This window comes from Sus scrofa, chromosome 12, assembly GCF_054392235.1.
Source record: "Sus scrofa isolate SSC_HxYL_T2T_F1_AM1 chromosome 12, Sscrofa_HxYL_maternal_Yorkshire_Landrace_v2.0, whole genome shotgun sequence".
NCBI classification, from domain to species: Eukaryota; Metazoa; Chordata; class Mammalia; order Artiodactyla; family Suidae; genus Sus; species Sus scrofa.
In genome coordinates this window covers 53,111,320-53,129,994 of record NC_139394.1, presented here as the reverse complement: position 1 = coordinate 53,129,994, position 18,675 = coordinate 53,111,320, and the positions used below count along the sequence as shown (strand labels likewise).

General features: G+C 48.2%; 1 protein-coding gene and 1 pseudogene across 3 annotated transcripts in view; both read right to left on the bottom strand.

Annotated features, from left to right (window-relative positions):
- The window catches only part of RAP1GAP2 (RAP1 GTPase activating protein 2), a 212,785-nt gene extending 201,530 nt beyond the window's left edge, over window positions 1-11,255 (bottom strand). Inside the window, exons 1-2 of one of the 3 annotated variants that reach the window (XR_014821518.1) lie at window positions 10,881-11,208; window positions 253-369 (exon numbers count right to left, since the gene is read on the bottom strand). Coding sequence is in view for 1 of the 3 variants with exons in the window: in XM_021067635.2 (XP_020923294.1) it covers window positions 253-369; window positions 10,881-10,930 (167 nt within the window). In the remaining 2 variants the exon portion in view is untranslated. Of the gene's footprint in view, window positions 1-252; window positions 370-8,199; window positions 8,353-10,880 lie in introns of those variants that run through there. The other 2 variants (XM_021067635.2, XM_084985484.1) reach the window with 2 other exon arrangements.
- Window positions 11,256-13,329: 2,074 nt separating this feature from the next.
- LOC106507972 (cytochrome c pseudogene) lies at window positions 13,330-13,789 on the bottom strand (annotated as a pseudogene).
- Between the last annotated feature and the right edge of the window lie 4,886 nt (window positions 13,790-18,675).

The following is an 18,675-nucleotide window of genomic DNA, read 5'->3' as shown; positions in this document are numbered from 1 at the left end:
AAAAAAAAAAAATAGCAGGACCTTCCCTCTCCAGCTCTAGACTCTGCCCTGAGCTCCTACAGTGTCTTCTCTGCTTGACAAGCACCCAGGCTGACAAACTCTTCAAGGACCCTAGAAGGCCTCTCCACCCCTGAGTGCAGTGGTTCCCCACTGCGAGTTTATGGACCTTAGTGGGGCTGGCTGCGTAAGCACCATCTGGAGAGGCCTGGAGCCCAGCCGAAGAAGGAGAGTAAGGGCAGGGGGTCCCCTTACCTGGAGGGAGACTCAAGGTCAGCGCGGCTGAGGATGCGGTGCTGCTGCGGGCTGTAGAGCCACTGGAATGCTGTCAGCGTCCTCTCCTCAATTCGGAACCGCCCTTCCTGCACGTACCTGAGGGTAAGATGGGAGGGAGTGAGGAAGTGCGCAGGCAGGGCTCTGCATGGCTCCTTTGGGGAGTTGGCCCTCCGTGATAGAAGATGACAGATGAGAGGTACCAGTCCCCAAATATCCCCCCCCGCCCCATTCTGCTGGAAAGCCCTGTTTTCAGAGAGCCACAATTAAAATTCCCTGATGAAGAAACAGCTACAAGGGGCAGGTTTCAACTCAATGGATGGGAAAACTTTCAAAAAGTTAGTTGTCTGAAGTTGAAAGGAGCCACTTGGAAGGAGTGAGTTCCCTGTCACCAGAGGTATGTAAGCAGAGGCTGGGCAGGGGATCCAAGCATCAGACATGGTTCTATTCTCCAAGTCCCTTAAAGGACTGAGACATTGAACTTGTTGAGTTCATAGCAGGAGAAAGGCTGCTCTGGAGTCAGGGGCAGGGGTCATGAGTCAGACGTCAGGATTAGATCTTTCAGAACCTCAAGGGTCATTCACATGGTCCCAGCCACCCTCCGGATGGACAATCATCCCAGAGAAAGGATCTGGGAGGCTGGACTGGGCAAGGGAAACAAAAGTATCTCACCCATTCAGGCCACCTACTCCTGGTAAAATCATAAATCTGTTCATTAATTCAGTATTTACTGAGTGCTGACAACAATAAGCAAAAGAGACAATCCCTGCTCTCCTGGAGTTTAAAGCTTTGTGGGGAGAAAAGCCATCAAATAATCACATAAACAAGTATATCATTATAGGAGTTCCCACTGTAGCTCAGCAGGTTAAGAACCGCATGAGGATGCAGGTTCAATCCCTGGCCTCGCTTAATGGGTTGGGGATCCCATGTTACCACAGGCTGTGGTGTAGGTGGTAGATGCAGCTCGCATCTGGTGTTGCTTTGGCTGTGGCATAGGCCAGCAACTGCAGCTCCAGCTGGACCCCTGGCTTCAGGAACTTCCATATGCCATGGGTGTGGCCCTAAAAAACATATAAATATATGCATATGTATGTAGATATGTATATATATATATATGTATACACACACACACACACATGCACACATATATTTATAAATAGACTCTCTCATACATTGCCAGGGGATTTGTCAGTTGGTACAAGCCGTCTGCTGAACAGCCTGACAACACCTGTCTGAATTATACAAACAATTCCCCTGTAACCCAGCGATCCCCATTCAGAGAATTTTTCTACAGATTCTAGCATGTGGGACAAGGTTGTCTGTGGCACTATTTATAATGGCCAAAAACAAGGAATGGCCCAAGCAGCCCAGTAGAGGGCTGGTTAAATAAATTATGATGCATCTACAGAATAAAACAGTGTGTAGCCATAAAAAATGTTTTAATTGAGGGCATCCTCTGTGTTCTATTGTTCAAAGATCTCCAGGATATATTGTTAAGAGGGAAACAAAATCAAGTGTAAAAATAGCAGTATGTGTACTTTATATTTAAAAAGAGGGAGAAGGAGTTCCCATCATGGCTCGGCAGAAACGAATCTGACTAGCATCCATGAGGATGCAGGTTTGATCCCTGACCTTGCCCAGTGGGTTAAGGATCAGGCGTCGCTGTGAGCTATGGTGTAGGTCACAGACACAGCTCAATCTGGAATTGCTGTGGCTGTGGCATAGGCTGATGGCTACAGCTCTGATTCGACCCCTAGCCTGGGAAGCTCCATATGCCGCGGGTGTGGCCCTAAAAAACAAAACAAAACAAAAAAGATAAAAAGAGGGAGAGAGGCGTTCCCTTGCAGCACAGCAGGTTAAGGATATGGTGTTGTCACTGCTGTGGCACAGGTTCAATCCCTGCCCAGGGAACTTCCACATGCCATGGGTACAGCCAAAAAAAGAAAAAAGAAAAAAAAATAGATACTCATGTTGCAACAGAAGAAAGGGTGGGGGAAAAACTGTAATTGTAATGTATACATGTAAGGATAACCTGACCCCCTTGCTGTACAGTGGGAAAATAAATAAAAAAAAAATGCAGAGAGAGAGAGAGAGAATAAAGTAGGAATTCCTAACTGCCTATCTGTACATGTAGACATTCTAGAGACACAAAAGCTAATAAAATAGTTCCCTGGGTTGGGGGAGGGGGGAGATAGGGGTGTGACTCTTTAACAACGTGCCTTTTTTTTTTTTTTTTTTTTTTGGCCACAACCACCACACATGGAAGTTCCAAGCCAGGGATCAAAACTGCACTGCAGTTGTGGCCTATGCCACATGCTGATTCTTTTTTTTTTTTTTTTTTTTGCTTTTTAGAGCCACACTCGCAGCATATGGTGGTTCCCAGGCTAGAAGTCTAATCAGCGCTACCACTGTCAGCCTATACCACAAACACAGCAACATCAGATCCGAGCCGCATCTGTGAACTAACCCACAGCTCACGGCAACACTGGATCCTTAACCCACTGAGCAAGACCAGGGATCAAACCTGCAACCTCATGGTTCCTAGTCGGATTCGTTAACCACTGAGCCACAACAGGAGCTCCACCCCCTTCACTCTCTTTGATATGATCTGATGAGGATTTCAGGAAGATTGTTCTGGTGGAAAAGGGTGGGCAGCCAGGTTAGATGTTCTTGCAGGGATCCAGGTGGGACAGTGTCGGTTGGTACTGCGGATAGTGGTGGAGACGGAGAGAAATGGGTGGACTCCAGTGAGCTAAGGAAGTAGTGTCAGCTGGGCCTGGGGATGGACCGGACATGAGTGCCTAGAAGACAGGCAGCAAAGTGGTTCCTGAGTTCCTGGTTCGTGCAGGCATCTGGCTGCAGAGCCATTTACGCTGGACAAGGACACGTTTGGGAGGGAAAATTGTGACATCATGACCTTTCTCTCTGATCTGCTTCCTGCCCCAGGATGACTCCTGTCCTATAAAGCCTGGCTAAAAACTTGGCTCCTCCAGGAAGCCTACCCTGATTAATCCCATCCTATTCTAAAAATGAGTTTCTTTCTTTTTTCTGCCATTTCTTGGGCCGCTCCCACAGCATATGGAGGTTCCCGGGCTAGGGGTCCAATCGGAGCTGGAGCTGCTGGCCTACGCCAGAGCCACAGCAACTTAGGATCCGAGCTGAGCCTTCGACCTATACCACAGCTCACAGCAACGCCGGATCCTTCAGCCACTGAGCAAGGCCAGGGATCAAACCCGCAACTTCATGGTTCCTAGTTGGATTCGTTAACCACTGCACCACGACGGGAACTCCTAAGGATGAGTTTCTATGCCTTTCTCCATCCCTGGGCTCCTCGGGACTCAGTGGTGAATGATACGGTCTTGCCATCTCTGAGGGTGGAACGGGTAACACCAGTTGCCTCCAAAGAGAACTGAGCGGCTGGGGGGCACTAACTGCTTTAGTGCTTCCGGAATTTGGACCACATGAATATACTATGTTTTAAAATACATATATACTATGTTTTTAAAAAAATTTTTTTTTTCATTTGAGAACTTTGCTGATCATGAAGCCTTAGGTCATAAGAACCAGGAAAACCCCCAAGAAGCCACTCATCTGGCCCAACAGCTTCATTTTACACATGAGGACGAGGCCCAGAGGAGGCAGAGGACTCGCCCAAAGATCCTGGCAGAGCCACACCCTGAGAGTTATGCCTCCTCACTCCCAGGCTGAGAGATGGCAAATAGCGTTGTTTTTGACCCCACCAGGACACACACAGACCCCCAGGCTGAGGGAGGAGTAGGCTCAGTCAGGAGCCACCCCCACCCAAATCCTCTTCTCACCCACCACCCACCCCTGCCACTGTGCAGAATGCAAACAGCCTCAACCACAAGCACCACTTCCCTCTCCTTGCTCCAGCCCCCGCTCCCCTCCCCTGCTCCCATCCCCCCGCCCCAGGCAAGTGGAAGGGACAGTCCTCCCTGCTTCGCAGGCACCCTGACCTGGATGCCACTTCCCAGCTGCAGATGCGTGATTTTCTACTGTGAGTCCTGGAGGCCTCATCTGTAAAATGGGAGTCATAAGATCACCCACTCTGAAGGGTTGTTGAGAGGCTTAAATGAGAATTCGGGTGAAGCTCTGGCCACCTGCTCATCATTACAGCCTTCCCTCCCCACTGTCCTCATCCGTTCTCACCAGTCACGGGCTTCACCGGCTTCACCAATGACAGAAGAGTCCACTCTGTGCACTCTCTCCTCCAAGCTGCACCTCAAACCCCTTAGGACTGGCTGATCCCATCTTAGAGATGAGGAAGAAGAGGCTTAGGGGCCAGAAGTGAACCTGTCCCATCGACACACACAGGAAGCAACAGAGGCAGCCCTTCCGTGCACCTTCAGCCCCTGGCATCCAGGCCCCTCTGCTCACACACACACATCCTCTCCCTCCTCTGCACCAGCCCCCGCTTTCCAGCACAGATCTTGCCCGCTCCTCCCCTGCGCAGAAAAGGCCAGGGACTTCCCACATATCCAATATCCTCCAAACCGCTCACCTGAAAGGCCCAGTTCTTCCCCACTTTGCTTCCCTCCAGCCTTTCCCACCATTTTTCATGCCACTCCGCCACCCCCCACCCATATGCACACAAAACACACCCCCTGCATTGCCAATCTGTTTGTCCTTCTCCAAAGATTCCCAGCCGTTTCTTAGTTTCTTACCTCGGAGCCTTTGCTCAGCCTGTCGGCTGCTCTCACTGCCCTCCCTCCGTCTGCGTCCTGCCCCTCCTGGCCCCACCTGCTCAAACCACAGCATCTGTCCCCAACCTCCCCCACCCCCCCGCCAGCCTCCAAAGTGGCTCCAAGGTTCCAGGGACGTTTTGCTTAACCTCGATCACAATATTGCTCTCTGCGCGCCTGTACCTGAGTTATTTATGTGCCTGTCTGTCTCCCGGCTAGAGTGCAAAGATGGTGTCTGATCGGCTCTGAAACCCCAGCAACACCCTTACGCAGCCCCCAGTCGACTGGGCCCATTCGCTGTAAAAGTCACAGCAGCCACGGTGATCAGCTCCCTAGGTTCCTAGGAAGTTTCTTCCATTGAACGCTCTCACTCAGATGATCCCCATTCGTTATTATTGCTCCAATTTATTAACTCAGTTGAGTATATTTGCTGCATTGGACTTCCTCGACTATAAGGAAAAACAGAGGCACTTATCCCCACATATGTTCCCTATTAACCTGCTTTATACCTGAAATTCTATTAAACAGTACACACCCAAGGAGATTCAATACTGCAGAGGGCCAATCTTTTTTTTTTTTTTTTTTTTTTTTTGGTCTTTTTAGGGCTGCACCCACAGCATATGGAGGTTCCAAGGCTAGGGGTCGAATCGGAGCTGTAACTGCCGGCCTACACCAGAGCCACAGGAACATGGGATTTGAACTGCGTCTGTGACCTATACCACAGCTCACAGTAATGCCAGATCCTTAGCCCACTGAGCGAGGCCAGAGATCTAACCCGCATCCTCATGGATGCTAGTCGGGTTCATTAACTGCTGAGCCATGACGGGAACTCCCAGAGGGTCAATCTTATAGAGCACAATCAGCCATTAAAATTCTAGCAAGAACCAGCTTCTCAGTTTATCCCTGGGAAAGTAGGAATCAAGACCTGGGCATAATCAGGGACATTTTGAAAGGAGAGAGAAGAGGGAATGAAGGATAGGAGCTGCTCTTGGAAAGAGGTCCCCAGTTATAGGGGTGGGTGACACGTCCAGGAGGATGCAACCCATCACCAAAAGAGAGAAGGGTCGGGGACTATACAGGTTTTTTTCAGTTGAACACTAGGATAGGTGAGGCAGCTATTTGAACTTGAATCTTGAAAATATTTTGCTAAGTGAAAGAAGCCAGTCACAAAGGACCTCATATTATATGATTCCATTTGTACGAAATGATGTCCAGAATAGGCAAATCCATAAAGAGAGAAAGTAGATTCATGGTTGCTTAAGGCTGAGAGGAGGAGTTCCTGCTGTGGTGCAGTGGGTTAAGAAGCCAACTGCAGGAGTTCCCACTGTGACACAATAGAATTGGCAGCATCACTGCAGCACTGAGACACAGGTTCGATCCCTAGCCCAGCACAGCAGGTTAAGGGTCTGGCATTGCTGCAGCTGGGGTGTAGGTCGAAACTATGGCTAGGATCTGATCCCTGACCCACATGCTCCATATACCTCGGAGGAAAAAAAAAAATCTCCAACTGTGGCGGCTCAGGTCTCCACACTGGGCACTTCCGCATGCTGCTGGTGCGGCCAAAAAAAAAATCTAAATAACCTATGGACCTTAGTCAATAATAACACAATAATATATCAATATTGGTTCCTTAGTGTAGCAAATGAACCGTATTGAGGTAAGATGGTAATAACAGGGGAAACTGGGTCGGGGGGTGGTTATGGGAACTCTCTGTCCTATCGTCTTAATTAATTTTTCTGTAAATCTGAAACTGTTCTACAATATAAAATTTAGTGAAAAATTTAAAAAGACGAATTCCCACAATAAAGAGTGTTTACAGATCAATATATAATGAGCAAAGCAATGAGAAAAAAAGGACAAATGAAGGAGTTCCCCTCGTGGCTCAGGGGAAACAAATCCGACTAGGGACCATGAGGTTACGGGTTCGATCCCTGGCCTCGCTCACTGGGTTGAGGATCCGGCATTGCCATGAGCTGTGGTATAGATCACAGACATGGCTCAGATCCCGCATTGCTGTGGCTATAGTGTAGTCCGGCGGCGGTAGCTGCAATTTGACCCCTAGCCTGGGAACTTCCATATGCCCTGGGTGTGGCCCTAAATGGCCAATAAACATAAAAAAATCAACTTCTCTTATAAGATGAAAATTAAAACAACGAGGTGCATAAATAACAAGGTCCTACTATATAGCACAGGGAACTATGTCCAATCTCCTAGGACAGACCAGGATGGAAAAGAATATTAAAAGAGAATGTATATATATGTCTGACTGAGTCCCTTTGCAGCACAGTAGAAATTGGCACAACATTGTAAATCAACTATCCTTCAATTTTTGAAAAGTTTTTAAAAAAACGAGGAACCATTTTTTACCAGTGACATGGCTAAGATTTAAAAGTTTGTTAATTCCAGGGGAGTTCTCATCGTGCCTCAGCGGAAACAAATCTGACTAGCTTCCATGAGGACAAAGGTTCAATTCCCGGCCTTGCTCAGTGAGTTAAGAATCCAGCGTCGCCATGAGCTGTGGTATGGGTGGCAGACACAGCTTAGATCCCGCATTGCTGTGGCTGTGGTGTAGGCTAGCAGCTGCAGCTCCAATTCGACCCCTAGCCTGGGAACCTCCATATGCTGCGGGTATGGCCCTAAAAAGACATAAATAAATAAATAAATGTTTGTTAATTCCCAGTGTGAGCAAAATTGTGGGGAATGTGGCAACTCACACATCATTGGAGTTACTATAAAACAGTTTAATTTCTTTGGGGATCAAGTTGGCAGTATCTTTCACAATGTGCACATGCATTTACTCTGCAATGTCACTTTGGAGAATACATCCAACCATTATCTTTGCCCATGTTTGCATGAGTATTGGTTCACTGCAGCGATGCTTGTGAGATCAAAATAGTCAAAATTCACTACAAGGTCATCAATAGAAGCTAGCCAAAGAAATTATGGTCCAAATAAAGGAATAACTTACAGTCAGTAAAAAAAAAAAAAAAAAAAAAAAAAAAAAAAAAAAAAATTGTTGCCAGAGCCGTCTGCACTGCTCTTGAAGTACTCACACAGCCTTAGCCTCTAGCCTCTGTCAGTTCCTTCTCCCGGATCTGAGGCCCCACCATCAGACACTGGGTAAGGCCAAGCACAGGCCCTCAGACATAATAGGAAGGCTGAAAAACCACATATGTCATAACTTGAGCTGATGAACCCAACCAAATTCTAATTTACTCTTTGGTACCTTATGGAGCATTTGGAGGAGGAGCCTCCAAAGCCGGAGAGCTGTTCCAAAAGAGTAAGTAGACCTAAGGTGTCTTCGCTGCACAATGAATATTCACCACCCTCTCCCAGGCTCAAAATTTTGTGGTTCAGGGTGGAGCTAACCCCGCCCCAGCTCCCAGAGTGGGCACATGACCCAGGCCGGCCAATCAGAGTAGTCCATCCCCCTGGCCATAGTGACTGGCTGAGGGACGGCTTTGTGATCCAAAACAGGCCAATGAGATGACATTCTGAAACTTTGCCTGCAACCACTGAGAAAAAGAATCTTTCTTTCCAGGAGGGTTGCCCCTCTAAAGTGGTGCCTGCAGCTGCTGGGAGCCACCTTGCATCCATATGGGAATAAAAACAGAAAAGAGGAAAGAAAGCAAAGGGACAAAAAGAGTACGACAGGCGTTCCCATCGTAGCTCAGTGCAAATGAATCTGAATAGCATCCATGAGGACACAGGTTCAATCCCTGGCCTTGCTCAGTGGGTTAAGGATCCCGCATTGCCTTGTGAGCTGTGGTGTAGGTCGCAGATGCGGCTTGGATGCTGTGTTGCTATGGCTGTGGTGTAGGCCAGAGGCTACAGCTCTGATGTGACCCCTAGCCTGGGAACCTCCATATGCCATGGGTGGGGTCCTAAAAAAAGACACACAAAAAAGAGTGCTCCCTGCCAAGCTAGCTGCCTGACCACTCAAGTCACATCTTCAGGACCCTTTCAGAGCAATGCGTTTTTACCCAGGAGTGAAAGGTGACCCCCGAACCTAATTAAGGTACTAACAATGATTCATGCATCGTCAGGTCTAACCCAAGATCCAACCTAGCCTGGCAGTATTAGAGCAGAGAGTCAGAGCAAGAATCCAAGTCTGCTCCTTTAAAAATCTTTCTATTTCCTCCTCCATGAAGTGAAGGAAGGAATCAAACTGAGCAACCTGAGCTGAGAGGTCTGTGGTGATTTCTCCCTTCTGGGGAGAGGGCACTAAATAACTGCCCACTCCCCACCAGCTCTTCAAACAGATTAACTTTACTTTTACCTGATTTATGTATTGGCGTCTCATCTGAAGAGTGACTCCACTACTTAATAATAATTTTGATTGCTTGGACTTTGATTCTCGGAGTCCTCAAAGGGCGGGGTGGGCTGAGCAGGTGAAAACTCATCAACCCCCCCTCCTGCTCTGACCTGCAGAGACTTTTTTTTTTTTCCTGTCTTTTTAGGGACGCACTAGCAGCATATGGAGGTTCCCAGGCTAGGGGTTGAATCGGAGCTGTAGCTGCACCACAGCCACAGCAACACAGGATTTGACCCCCATCTGCGACCTACACCACAGTTCACAGCAACGATGGATCCTTAACCCACTGAACGAGGCCAGGGATCGAACCTGTGTCAGATTCATTTCCACTGTGCCATGACAGGTACTCAGCAAAGACTTTTTGACAATGTGAGCTTGGGTGTGCAGCCAGGCCCTGTGTTCTGGAAACAAGAAGCAGAATGGAGGAAGAATTAAGCCCCTGGGGAAGTCCTGAGTTCAAACCCTGACTCTGTCATTTGTTTGCTGGGTGACCTTAATTAACTACTTTCATTCTCTGAGCCTTAGTTTCCTCATCTGTATGAGTGGATACTAACACTTTCCTCTGAATATCACTGTAAAGAATACCTGAATCAATGCCTGTCTATGGTGGGGCCAGTAGGAAGTGCTCTGGAAGCCGGGTTACTATTGTTGGTGATATTACTGTCATTCGTATTCAGGCTAGAGAATGTACCTGGTGAGAAGTGTCCCAGAATGCTACTTCAGAGATGCCACTGGCCCTGGTGTGGGTGGGATGATTTGAGATGAGGAGGGGTCCCAGCCAGACATTCCACTTTGTTTCTTAAGAGTCCTTCCAGGGCAGGGGAGGGCTGAGCAGGCTGCCCTGCAATCTAAGTCCCGCAGGCAGAGGTCAGGCCCCTGGATGAAGCAGCCCTGAACAATCGGACACCGGGGACGTGGGCCCAACCCAGATGACTCCTCTGCGATGCGTCTGAAACCCTCTCAGCCTGCAGTCTTGCAACCTGACACTGGCAGGCTCTGATTTCCCAGCCTCCGGAGGACTGCAGTAGGAGTAGAGGCAACCGCGCACCTACACGGGGACCTCTTCCCTCACCTACTAGGCCCCCTCCTCAAAGCCCCCATCCCCAAAGTGCCCACCCCCGCAGGTCCAAGTGTAGGCGGACTGAGGCATCTCCTTGAACAGGAGAGTTGATAATTGTAGGTCGTGCCCTCTCCAGGCCAAGTCTGGAGCAAAAGAAATGGGAGTATGTAGGCAGGGGAGCCGCACGGCACAAAGAAATCTAGGGTGAGGGGTAAGGGAAGTGTGGACACCCTGCGACGAGTCTGTAAGGAGGACCGGGGGTCCCTCCAAAGCCTGACATTAGCGACAGGGTCCAGGGTCCCAGGTCCCAGGGTTGATGTCTCTGGAGAGCCGCGAAGACCAGGCTTGGGGACGCGCGATGGGGATGGCCAGGTAGCCCCAAGCCGCTACTTAAACCCTGCCCCGCCGCCTCCGCTCTAGAAGAAACTTAGAGCCAGCGCCCTCTCTCCTTGGCGCGCCCGGCCCGGCCTTGGCGCACGGGGCGCGCGAGTTCGCGCCCTCACCAGGCCCCGCACCCCCGGTGCCCACTCACCAGCGCACCAGCTGCCAGCGCTTCTCCCCCGGTGCCCGGCGGCCCGCCATGCCTTCCTCCCGCTCTCTACCCGCCGCGGGTCGCACGGTGGAGGTGGCTCCCGCTGCCGCAGGCCAGTACCGAGGGCGCGCTCGGCGACGCGGGGCGCGGCGCGGGCGCGAGGCTACTCGGCCGGAGCCCAGGCGGTGTGGCCGGCGCGCGCATCCCCTCAAGGCCGGCCGTCGGCCCCGCCCCTAGAACCGGCCGGGGCTGGGTCACCGTGCCCCTTGCCGCTGCAGCTAGACCGCAGCCTGTCCCCTCACTGCCTTCGCCCAGCACTCCCTGCCCAGGGGCACAGCATAACCGGCTTCCTTTGGGAGCACTGGGCGAGGAGTCAGAATTCTGTCGTGATGGAAACCTGACTTGCTGAGTGATTTGAGGGGATTCACTTAATCCCTCTGTGCCTTACTCCCTTGTGACACCTGTTCTACCTAGCCAAAAAGTTATGCATAAAAGTAATTAAACCATGCTAAATGCCTTAAATAAAACCTGATACGGGAGTTCCCGTAGTGGCTCAGCCGTTAACGAACCTGACTAGTATCCATGAGGAGGCTGGTTCAATCCCTGGCCTCACCCAGTGGGTTAAGGATCCGGCGTTGCTGTGAGCTGTGGTGTAGGTCACAGATGCTGCTTGGATCCAGCGTTGCTGTGGCTTTGACAAAGGCCAGTGGCTACATCTCTGATTGGACCCCTAGCCTGGGAACCTCCGTATGCAGTGGGGTGCAGCCCTAAAAAGACATAAATAAATAAATAAATAAATAAAATGGCGATGGATTTTTTAAGCTAGGCATCAATAGCAGAGCCCATATAGGAAGAGATTAATGGATTTGACTAAAATAGGAATATTTAAACTTAGTTCATCACAAAAGCACAATAAGCAAAATTAAAAGGCAAATGTCAGGAGTTCTCGATGTGGTGCGGTGGAAACGAATCCAACTAGGAGCAACGAGGTTGCAGGTTCCATCCCTGACCTTGCTCATTGGGTTAAGGATCTGGTGTTGCTGTGAGCTGTAGTATAGTTCGCAGATTTGGCTCTAATCTGAAGTTGCTGTGGCTGTGGTGTAGGCCAGCAGCTGTAGCTTCGATTAGACCCCTAGCCTGGGAACCTCCATATGTCGTGGGTTACCCCTAGCCTGGGAACTTCCATATGCTGCAAGTGCTGCAGCCCCCCCCCCCCGCCCCAAATAAGGCAAATTCCAAATTGGTTTAAAAATATATATATATATCAGGAGTTCCTGTTGTGGCTCAGTGGTTACAAACCCAAGGAGCATCCAAGAGTGTGCGGGTTTGATCCCTGACCTCGATCAGTGGGTTCAAGATCCAGCTTTGCCATGAGCTGTGGTATAGGTCACAGATGTGGTTTGGATTCCACAGAGGCCAGCAGCTGCAGCTCCGATTTGACCCCTGGCCTGGGAACCTCCATATGCATTGGGTGCAGCCCTCAAAAAGAAAAAAAAGAAAAAAAATACATATATGGCTGTATTTGTATATCTTTATTCATAGCATTATTCACAAGAGCAAAGGAGTGAAAGCAACCCAAATAGTCATGAATGGATTAATGGATAAGTAAAATGTGATATATGGAATATCATGCAGCCTTAAAAAGGAAGGGAATTCTGACATGGGCTACAACATGGATGAACCTTGAAGATATTATGCTAAGTGAAGAGCATGTCACAAAAGAACAATACTGTATAATTCCATTTCTATGCAGTACCTAGAGACACACATTAGAATGGGGTTGCCAAGGTCTAGGGGTGGGGAGAAAAGACTGGGAAGTGAGTGTTTACTGGACACAGTGTTTCAGCTTTAAAAGATGAAAAGAATTCTAGAAATAGATAGTGCTGATGGCAGCACAACAATATGAATGTACTGAATGCTATTGAATTGTACACTTAAAAATAGTTAAGGAGTTCCCTGGTGGCACAGTGCGTTAATGATCCGATATTGTCACTGCTGTGACTCAGGTCCCTGCTGTGGCATGTGTTCGATCCCTGGCCTAGGAACGGCTTTTTTTTTTTTTTTTTTTTTTTTAGATACAGATCATTTTAATGAGATTGGCATAGTTAAGATCAAAAAGCTAAAGGGGACACTGTCAGTTTCTCTTCAGCTCGTGCCTTACCAGGCTAGTTGAACACAACTTGAAACACAGGTGAATCTTGCTCTGTTCTATGAGATAGCAAAGGGATCATCTCAGTATTTAAATATAATCATATAACCAGTTATAGAAATCTAAATGTGAAACCAGTCTCCTATAGGTTCTGAGAAGGTAGGCACCATTTTCCTGAAAAGTTTAACACTCCGCACTCACGTTTAACCATCTCTGTAGGAGAGGAAGGCAGCGCTAGTACTCGTGCAGCTGGAATTACTACTAAAATTCAAAAAGCTGACCGCATTCATTTAGCCACCAACCAACCGTATTTAAATCAGGACCATCCAACAGAAACATTCCGAATTCTGAAGTCCAGTGTATGAGATCAGTTTAAATATGGTACACACATAAAAGTCATGACACATGTCGGTCTTGTAATGAACAGGGCGGTGGCCAACTTTTACTCAGGAGTAGCTTTTTTGAGACAAGCTACCAAGTCGTCTCTTTCTCCCTCCGTCTTAATGCCAGCGAGGACCATTTTTGTTTCAGAGATGTACTTCTTGGGATTCTCCAAGTGTTCCAGCAGTGTCTCCTCTCCCCAGGGGATGCCTTTGTGCTTGTTGGCATCTGTGTAAGTGAATCCAGGAGCCTGACCTGTCTTCTGCCCAAACAGACCATGGAGGTTTGGCCCCGTCATGTGCTTGCCTCCCTTTTCTACAGTGTGGCACTGGGCACCCTTCTGAACAAAGACCTTCTTGCCCTTCTCAAGGTCACCCATTTTATTTTATTTTATTTGTCTTTTCTAGAGCCACACGCACAGCATATGGAGGTTCCCAGGCTAGGTGTCTAATCGGAGCTGTAGCCGCCAGCCTACACCACAGCCATAGCCATGGCAGATCTGAGCCGTGTCTGTGACCTAAACCACAGCTCACGGCAACGCTGGATCCTTAACCCACTGAGCAAGGCCAGGGATCAAACCTGCAACCTCATGGTTCCTAGTCGGATTCGTTTCCACTGCACCACAACAGGAGCTCCAAACATCACCCCGAGCTCAACAGACAAGTAGCCACTCACAGGCCAGACGTCCCACTTTCTGGCCTGTGAACTTCTGAATACCACCAGCAAGGCCCCACCAAAAAGTTAAGATAGCAAACTCTATGTTATGTGTATTTTACTACAGTACAAATTTTAAATGTCAAAAGCTGTTATTGTTATTATAAAGGAATAAGTGATAAACACTCTAATAGAGAAATAGGTGAATATGAACAAACAATTCACAAAAGAAATATAAATAGATAATAGACACATTTTAATAATTCAAATGTTGCAGTTCCCATCATGGCTCAGCGGTTAACAAACCTGACTAGGATCCATGAGGACGCAGGTTTGACCCCTGGCCTTGCTCAGTGGGTTAGGGATCCAGCATTGCCGTGAGCTGTGGTGGAGGTCGCAGACACGGCTCAGATCCAGTGTTTCTGTGGCTGTGGTGGAGGCCAGCAGCTATAGCTCCAATTAGACCCCTAGCCTGGGAACCTCCATATGCCTCAGGTGCAGCTCTAAAAAAGACAAAATAAATAAATAAATAAAAATTAAAAATTGAGTTCCCATCGTGGCTCAGTGATTAACGAATCCGACTAGGAACCACGAGGTTTCGAGTTCAATCCCTGGCCTCGCTCAGTGGGTTAAGGATCCAGCGTTGCCGTGAGCTGTGGTGTAGACCTGTGGCTACAACTCCGATTAACCCCTAGCCTGGGAACCTCCATATGCTGCAGGAGCGGCCCCTCAAAAGGCAAAAAGACAAAAAAAAAAAATTTAAAATTAAAACTCAAATATTATTGGAAACTAAGTACTTAAACATTTAAATATGATAGCATTTTTCTACTTGTCAAACTTGGAGCAGTTTGCTGTGGTCGTCGTTGTTCGTTATCTCAGGCAGAGTTTGTACAGAGGAGGGAAGTGAGCTCTCCCAGTCATCACTGAGGTCGGAGTACGAGCGGGTCCAACTCTTGTGCCTGGCAATTTGACAACAGGAGCCAAAGCCATCAAATGTGCATGTCTCTTGGCTAAGGGATTCCTCTTTTTGGAATCCATCCTACAAAGATAATTAGAATGTGAAAAGAAGTCTTTGTAGAAGAACATCCATTGCAACACTGTTTGCAATAAAATAAAACTGAAGACAACACAAGTGTCCAACAGAGTAGTTAAGAAGCATGTCCATTGGATGAGATATTATACAGCTATCAAGAAAAGGCTTTGGAGTTCCCACCATGGCTCAGTGGTTAACGAATCCGACTAGGAACCATGAGGTTGTAGGTTCGATCCCTGGCCTTGCTCAGTGGGTTAAGGATCCAGTGTTGCCGTGAGCTGTGGTGTAGGTTGCAGACTTGGCTTGGATCCTGAGTTGCTGTGGCTGTGGTGTAGGCCGGCAGCTGTAGCTCTGATTAGACCCCTAGCCTGGGAACCTCCATATGCCGTGGGTATGGCCCTAAAAAGCAAAAAAGCAAAAACAAAAACAAAAAAAAAGAAAAGGCTTTAATAGAGTTTCCATCATGGCTCAGCAGTAACAAATCTGGCTAGTATTCAGGAGGACACAGGTTTGACCCCTGGCCTCACTCCGTGAGTTAAGGATCCAGTGTTGCCATGAACTATGGTATGGGTTGCAGACACAGCTTGGATCCTGCATTGCTGTGGCGTAGGTCAGCAGCCGTCGCTCCAATTTGACCCCTAGCCTGGGAACATCCATATGCTTCAAGTGTGGCCCTAAAACAGCTAAAACAAAACAAAACAAAACAAAATGAATAAAAGACAGCATCCAGCCAGAAAACCCAATTCTCTTCAAGAGGCTGTAAGCACTAGAAAGACTACACAGGAACATCAGGGTTGGGGGGTGGGGGGAAGCTGTGATAATTAGGTTGTGGTGATGGTTGTACAACTTTAAATATAACCAATTTTTTTTTAAAAAGCTATGAAATAACGTGGTCGAAAAAAATCAGATGTGCCATGAAGATGACCTTGTAAACCATCATCAGTACGAACATACTAGAAGATAATTCACAAAAATAATAGTTACACCAGGGCAGTAGAATTATAGGTAGTTTGTTGTTGTTGTTTTTAGGGCCGCACTCGCAGCATATCCCAGGCTAGGGATCTAATCGAAGCTACAGCTGTCGGCCTACACCACAGCCATAGCTACGCCAGAGCCGAGCCCCATCTGTGACCTACACCACAGCTCACGGCAATGCTGGATCCTTAACTCACTGAGCGAGGCCAGGGATCGAACCCACAACCTCTTGATTCCTAGTCAGATTTGTTTCCATTCTGCCACAACGAGAACTCCCAGAATTATAGGTAGATTTTTGGTACTGCATTTCCCAACTTTCCTGATGTGTAATCCCAGGGCTTCTGTAATAAAACACAATATTTGAAAGAACTGGCTGAAGGAAGTGGTAATTGATGGCAAAATGTAAAGCATTACAGGTGACAAATCTAAAACAAAGTTAAGGAAAAATAAAGGAAAAGGGGTCCCCAGTTACACCAAATCATCAAATAATTGGGGAGCTAGTTGCCCAAAATCATGGAAAGTGGTCTGAAAAGGAAAAATTTTCAAGCACAGAGTGGAACGGATAGGGATAGGGTAGGCACAGGTGGTTGTAGAAGTCCCAATAGGGGAATCCCAGATAAAGAGGGAAACCTGGGGGATGCTGGGGGACCACTCTAAGTTCCAGAAAGCCTACAGAAGATCATGGCAGGCTTGCTTAACTAGTGGAGGTTTGAGAATTGCCTCAGGTCATTGGGTGGGGGATGGGACGAGGTCTGCATTCAGATTCAGACCCAGTGCAAGTGTTTGAAGACCGCCCTTCAGCTGATTTGAATACACACCTTACCAGATACTAAGGAGGAGCTACAACTCCTAGAAAGGAAGAGGCAGGCCTTTCCAACCCCCACGCCCCTTGGATGAGAAAACTGGCCCATTGGATCCTCGGGGCGGAGCTTCCTTCCTTACCCACTTGCATCTCTTACAAGAGTCCTATCCTAATAAGTCTGTCTCTTGCCCATCATTTTGTCTCTCAATGAATTCCTTCTGCACGGAGGCTTAAAGAACCTGAACCTTTGTGAGTCCAGACATAAGGTGAGCAACTCGAATTTAAAACTGTGGGTTTAAGCCCTAATCTGGCTTTTGGCTGGGTTCGAGTCCCAGCATGTGGGTTTAAGTCCCAATCTGTGTTCTGGCTAGGTTCAGGCCATTAGCGCTATCAGCTTCAAAGCCACTTGAAAGACTCATTTCTTCAAATTTTTGAGAATCTGCCAAGAGCAGCTAAAGCTTTTATCCACTGACACCCAAGTCCAGTTAAGGCTTAAAAGTTGACTGGGAAGGATGGAGAGCAAAGGAATCCATAGGGAAAAGGCAGGGTGAGCTTTAAGCCAATGAGTCGTTGAAACCTTCTCCGAGGCCCTCATGCAAAGGTCTCCCAGTTCTGGAGACGAAGGTAGATTTCTCTGGATATTTGGCCCAGGAGTGTAGGGAAGGGAGTGTTTGGTTGGCAACAGTGCAGAAAAAGCCAGACCAGCCCTTTAGTCTCAAGCCACTCAGACCCTTCCTCCAGTCTCTGAAAGCAGCAATGGAAACCACTTACCCAGAGGTTTCCATCGCTCTGAACCACCTGCACTCACTTAATGCCACCTGTACCTGATTTTAGACAGCAGTGAGTGATAGCATGGAGCGAGACCTTCATTTTCTGCTCAGGAGTTGAACCTGGGCAGCCTAGTTGAAAACCAGGAATCCTGCCACTAGAACAACTAGAGGCTAGGAGCCCTGATTCTTGCCCCCTGTGGAAAGCAAGAATGTGTCGAGGAGGCAAAGACGGTGAAAACAGGTATACAGTTTATTGTTAGAGTCTCAGTACAACACGTGGGAGAGCACACAGAGAAGTAATTTAAGTCAGAAGCAAAGAAGTAATAACACCCTAAAGAGGAGTGCAGATGCCCGTGTCCCCCTGAGGGAGGAGCACTCCAGAGAGGTGATTTAAATCGATTACATAGGACAGGGACTTGGGGACTTTGTTTACCTTTGGCCAATTATCTTGTTTTAATCACACCTGACTGGACACAGGACCCCCCCCCCCATATGCATGAGCATCTTTTGGCAAAGATGGATTCCAGAGCAAAGGGTGCCAGGACAGTATCAGGGCTTTTTATGGCCTGGCGCCCCCTCCCTTTCTGACCCCTAGGAGTCTTACTGCGCATGTGTAATTGGGAAGGTCTCCTTGACCCCAGGAGTGACTCAAGTGGTCATCGTCTCCTTCTACTCCGGCAGAGCTCAAGCTCCTGCAATTAACTTTTTCCTTGAAGTGAAACAAGGCCCAGTTTACCTGGCCTAACAAGTCCCAGCTGTTCTCAGCCCAGGGGCCCATCTACCTTCTGCCTCAGACCCTTGCCCTCAGGAGCACAAATGCTAATGATCACTCAGCATCCTTTTAAGCACTTTACGTGTGTTAATTCATTTAATCCTCACAGCCCGAAAGTCTTATGAACTGCTTATGCCATCATCATCCCATTGTACAGATGAAGAGACCGGCCTGGGGAGGAGGAAGGTACTGGCACACCCAGAATTAGAAGCCAAGAAGCCTGACTCCAGAAGCCGTCCATATGTAGTGAAAGCAGATC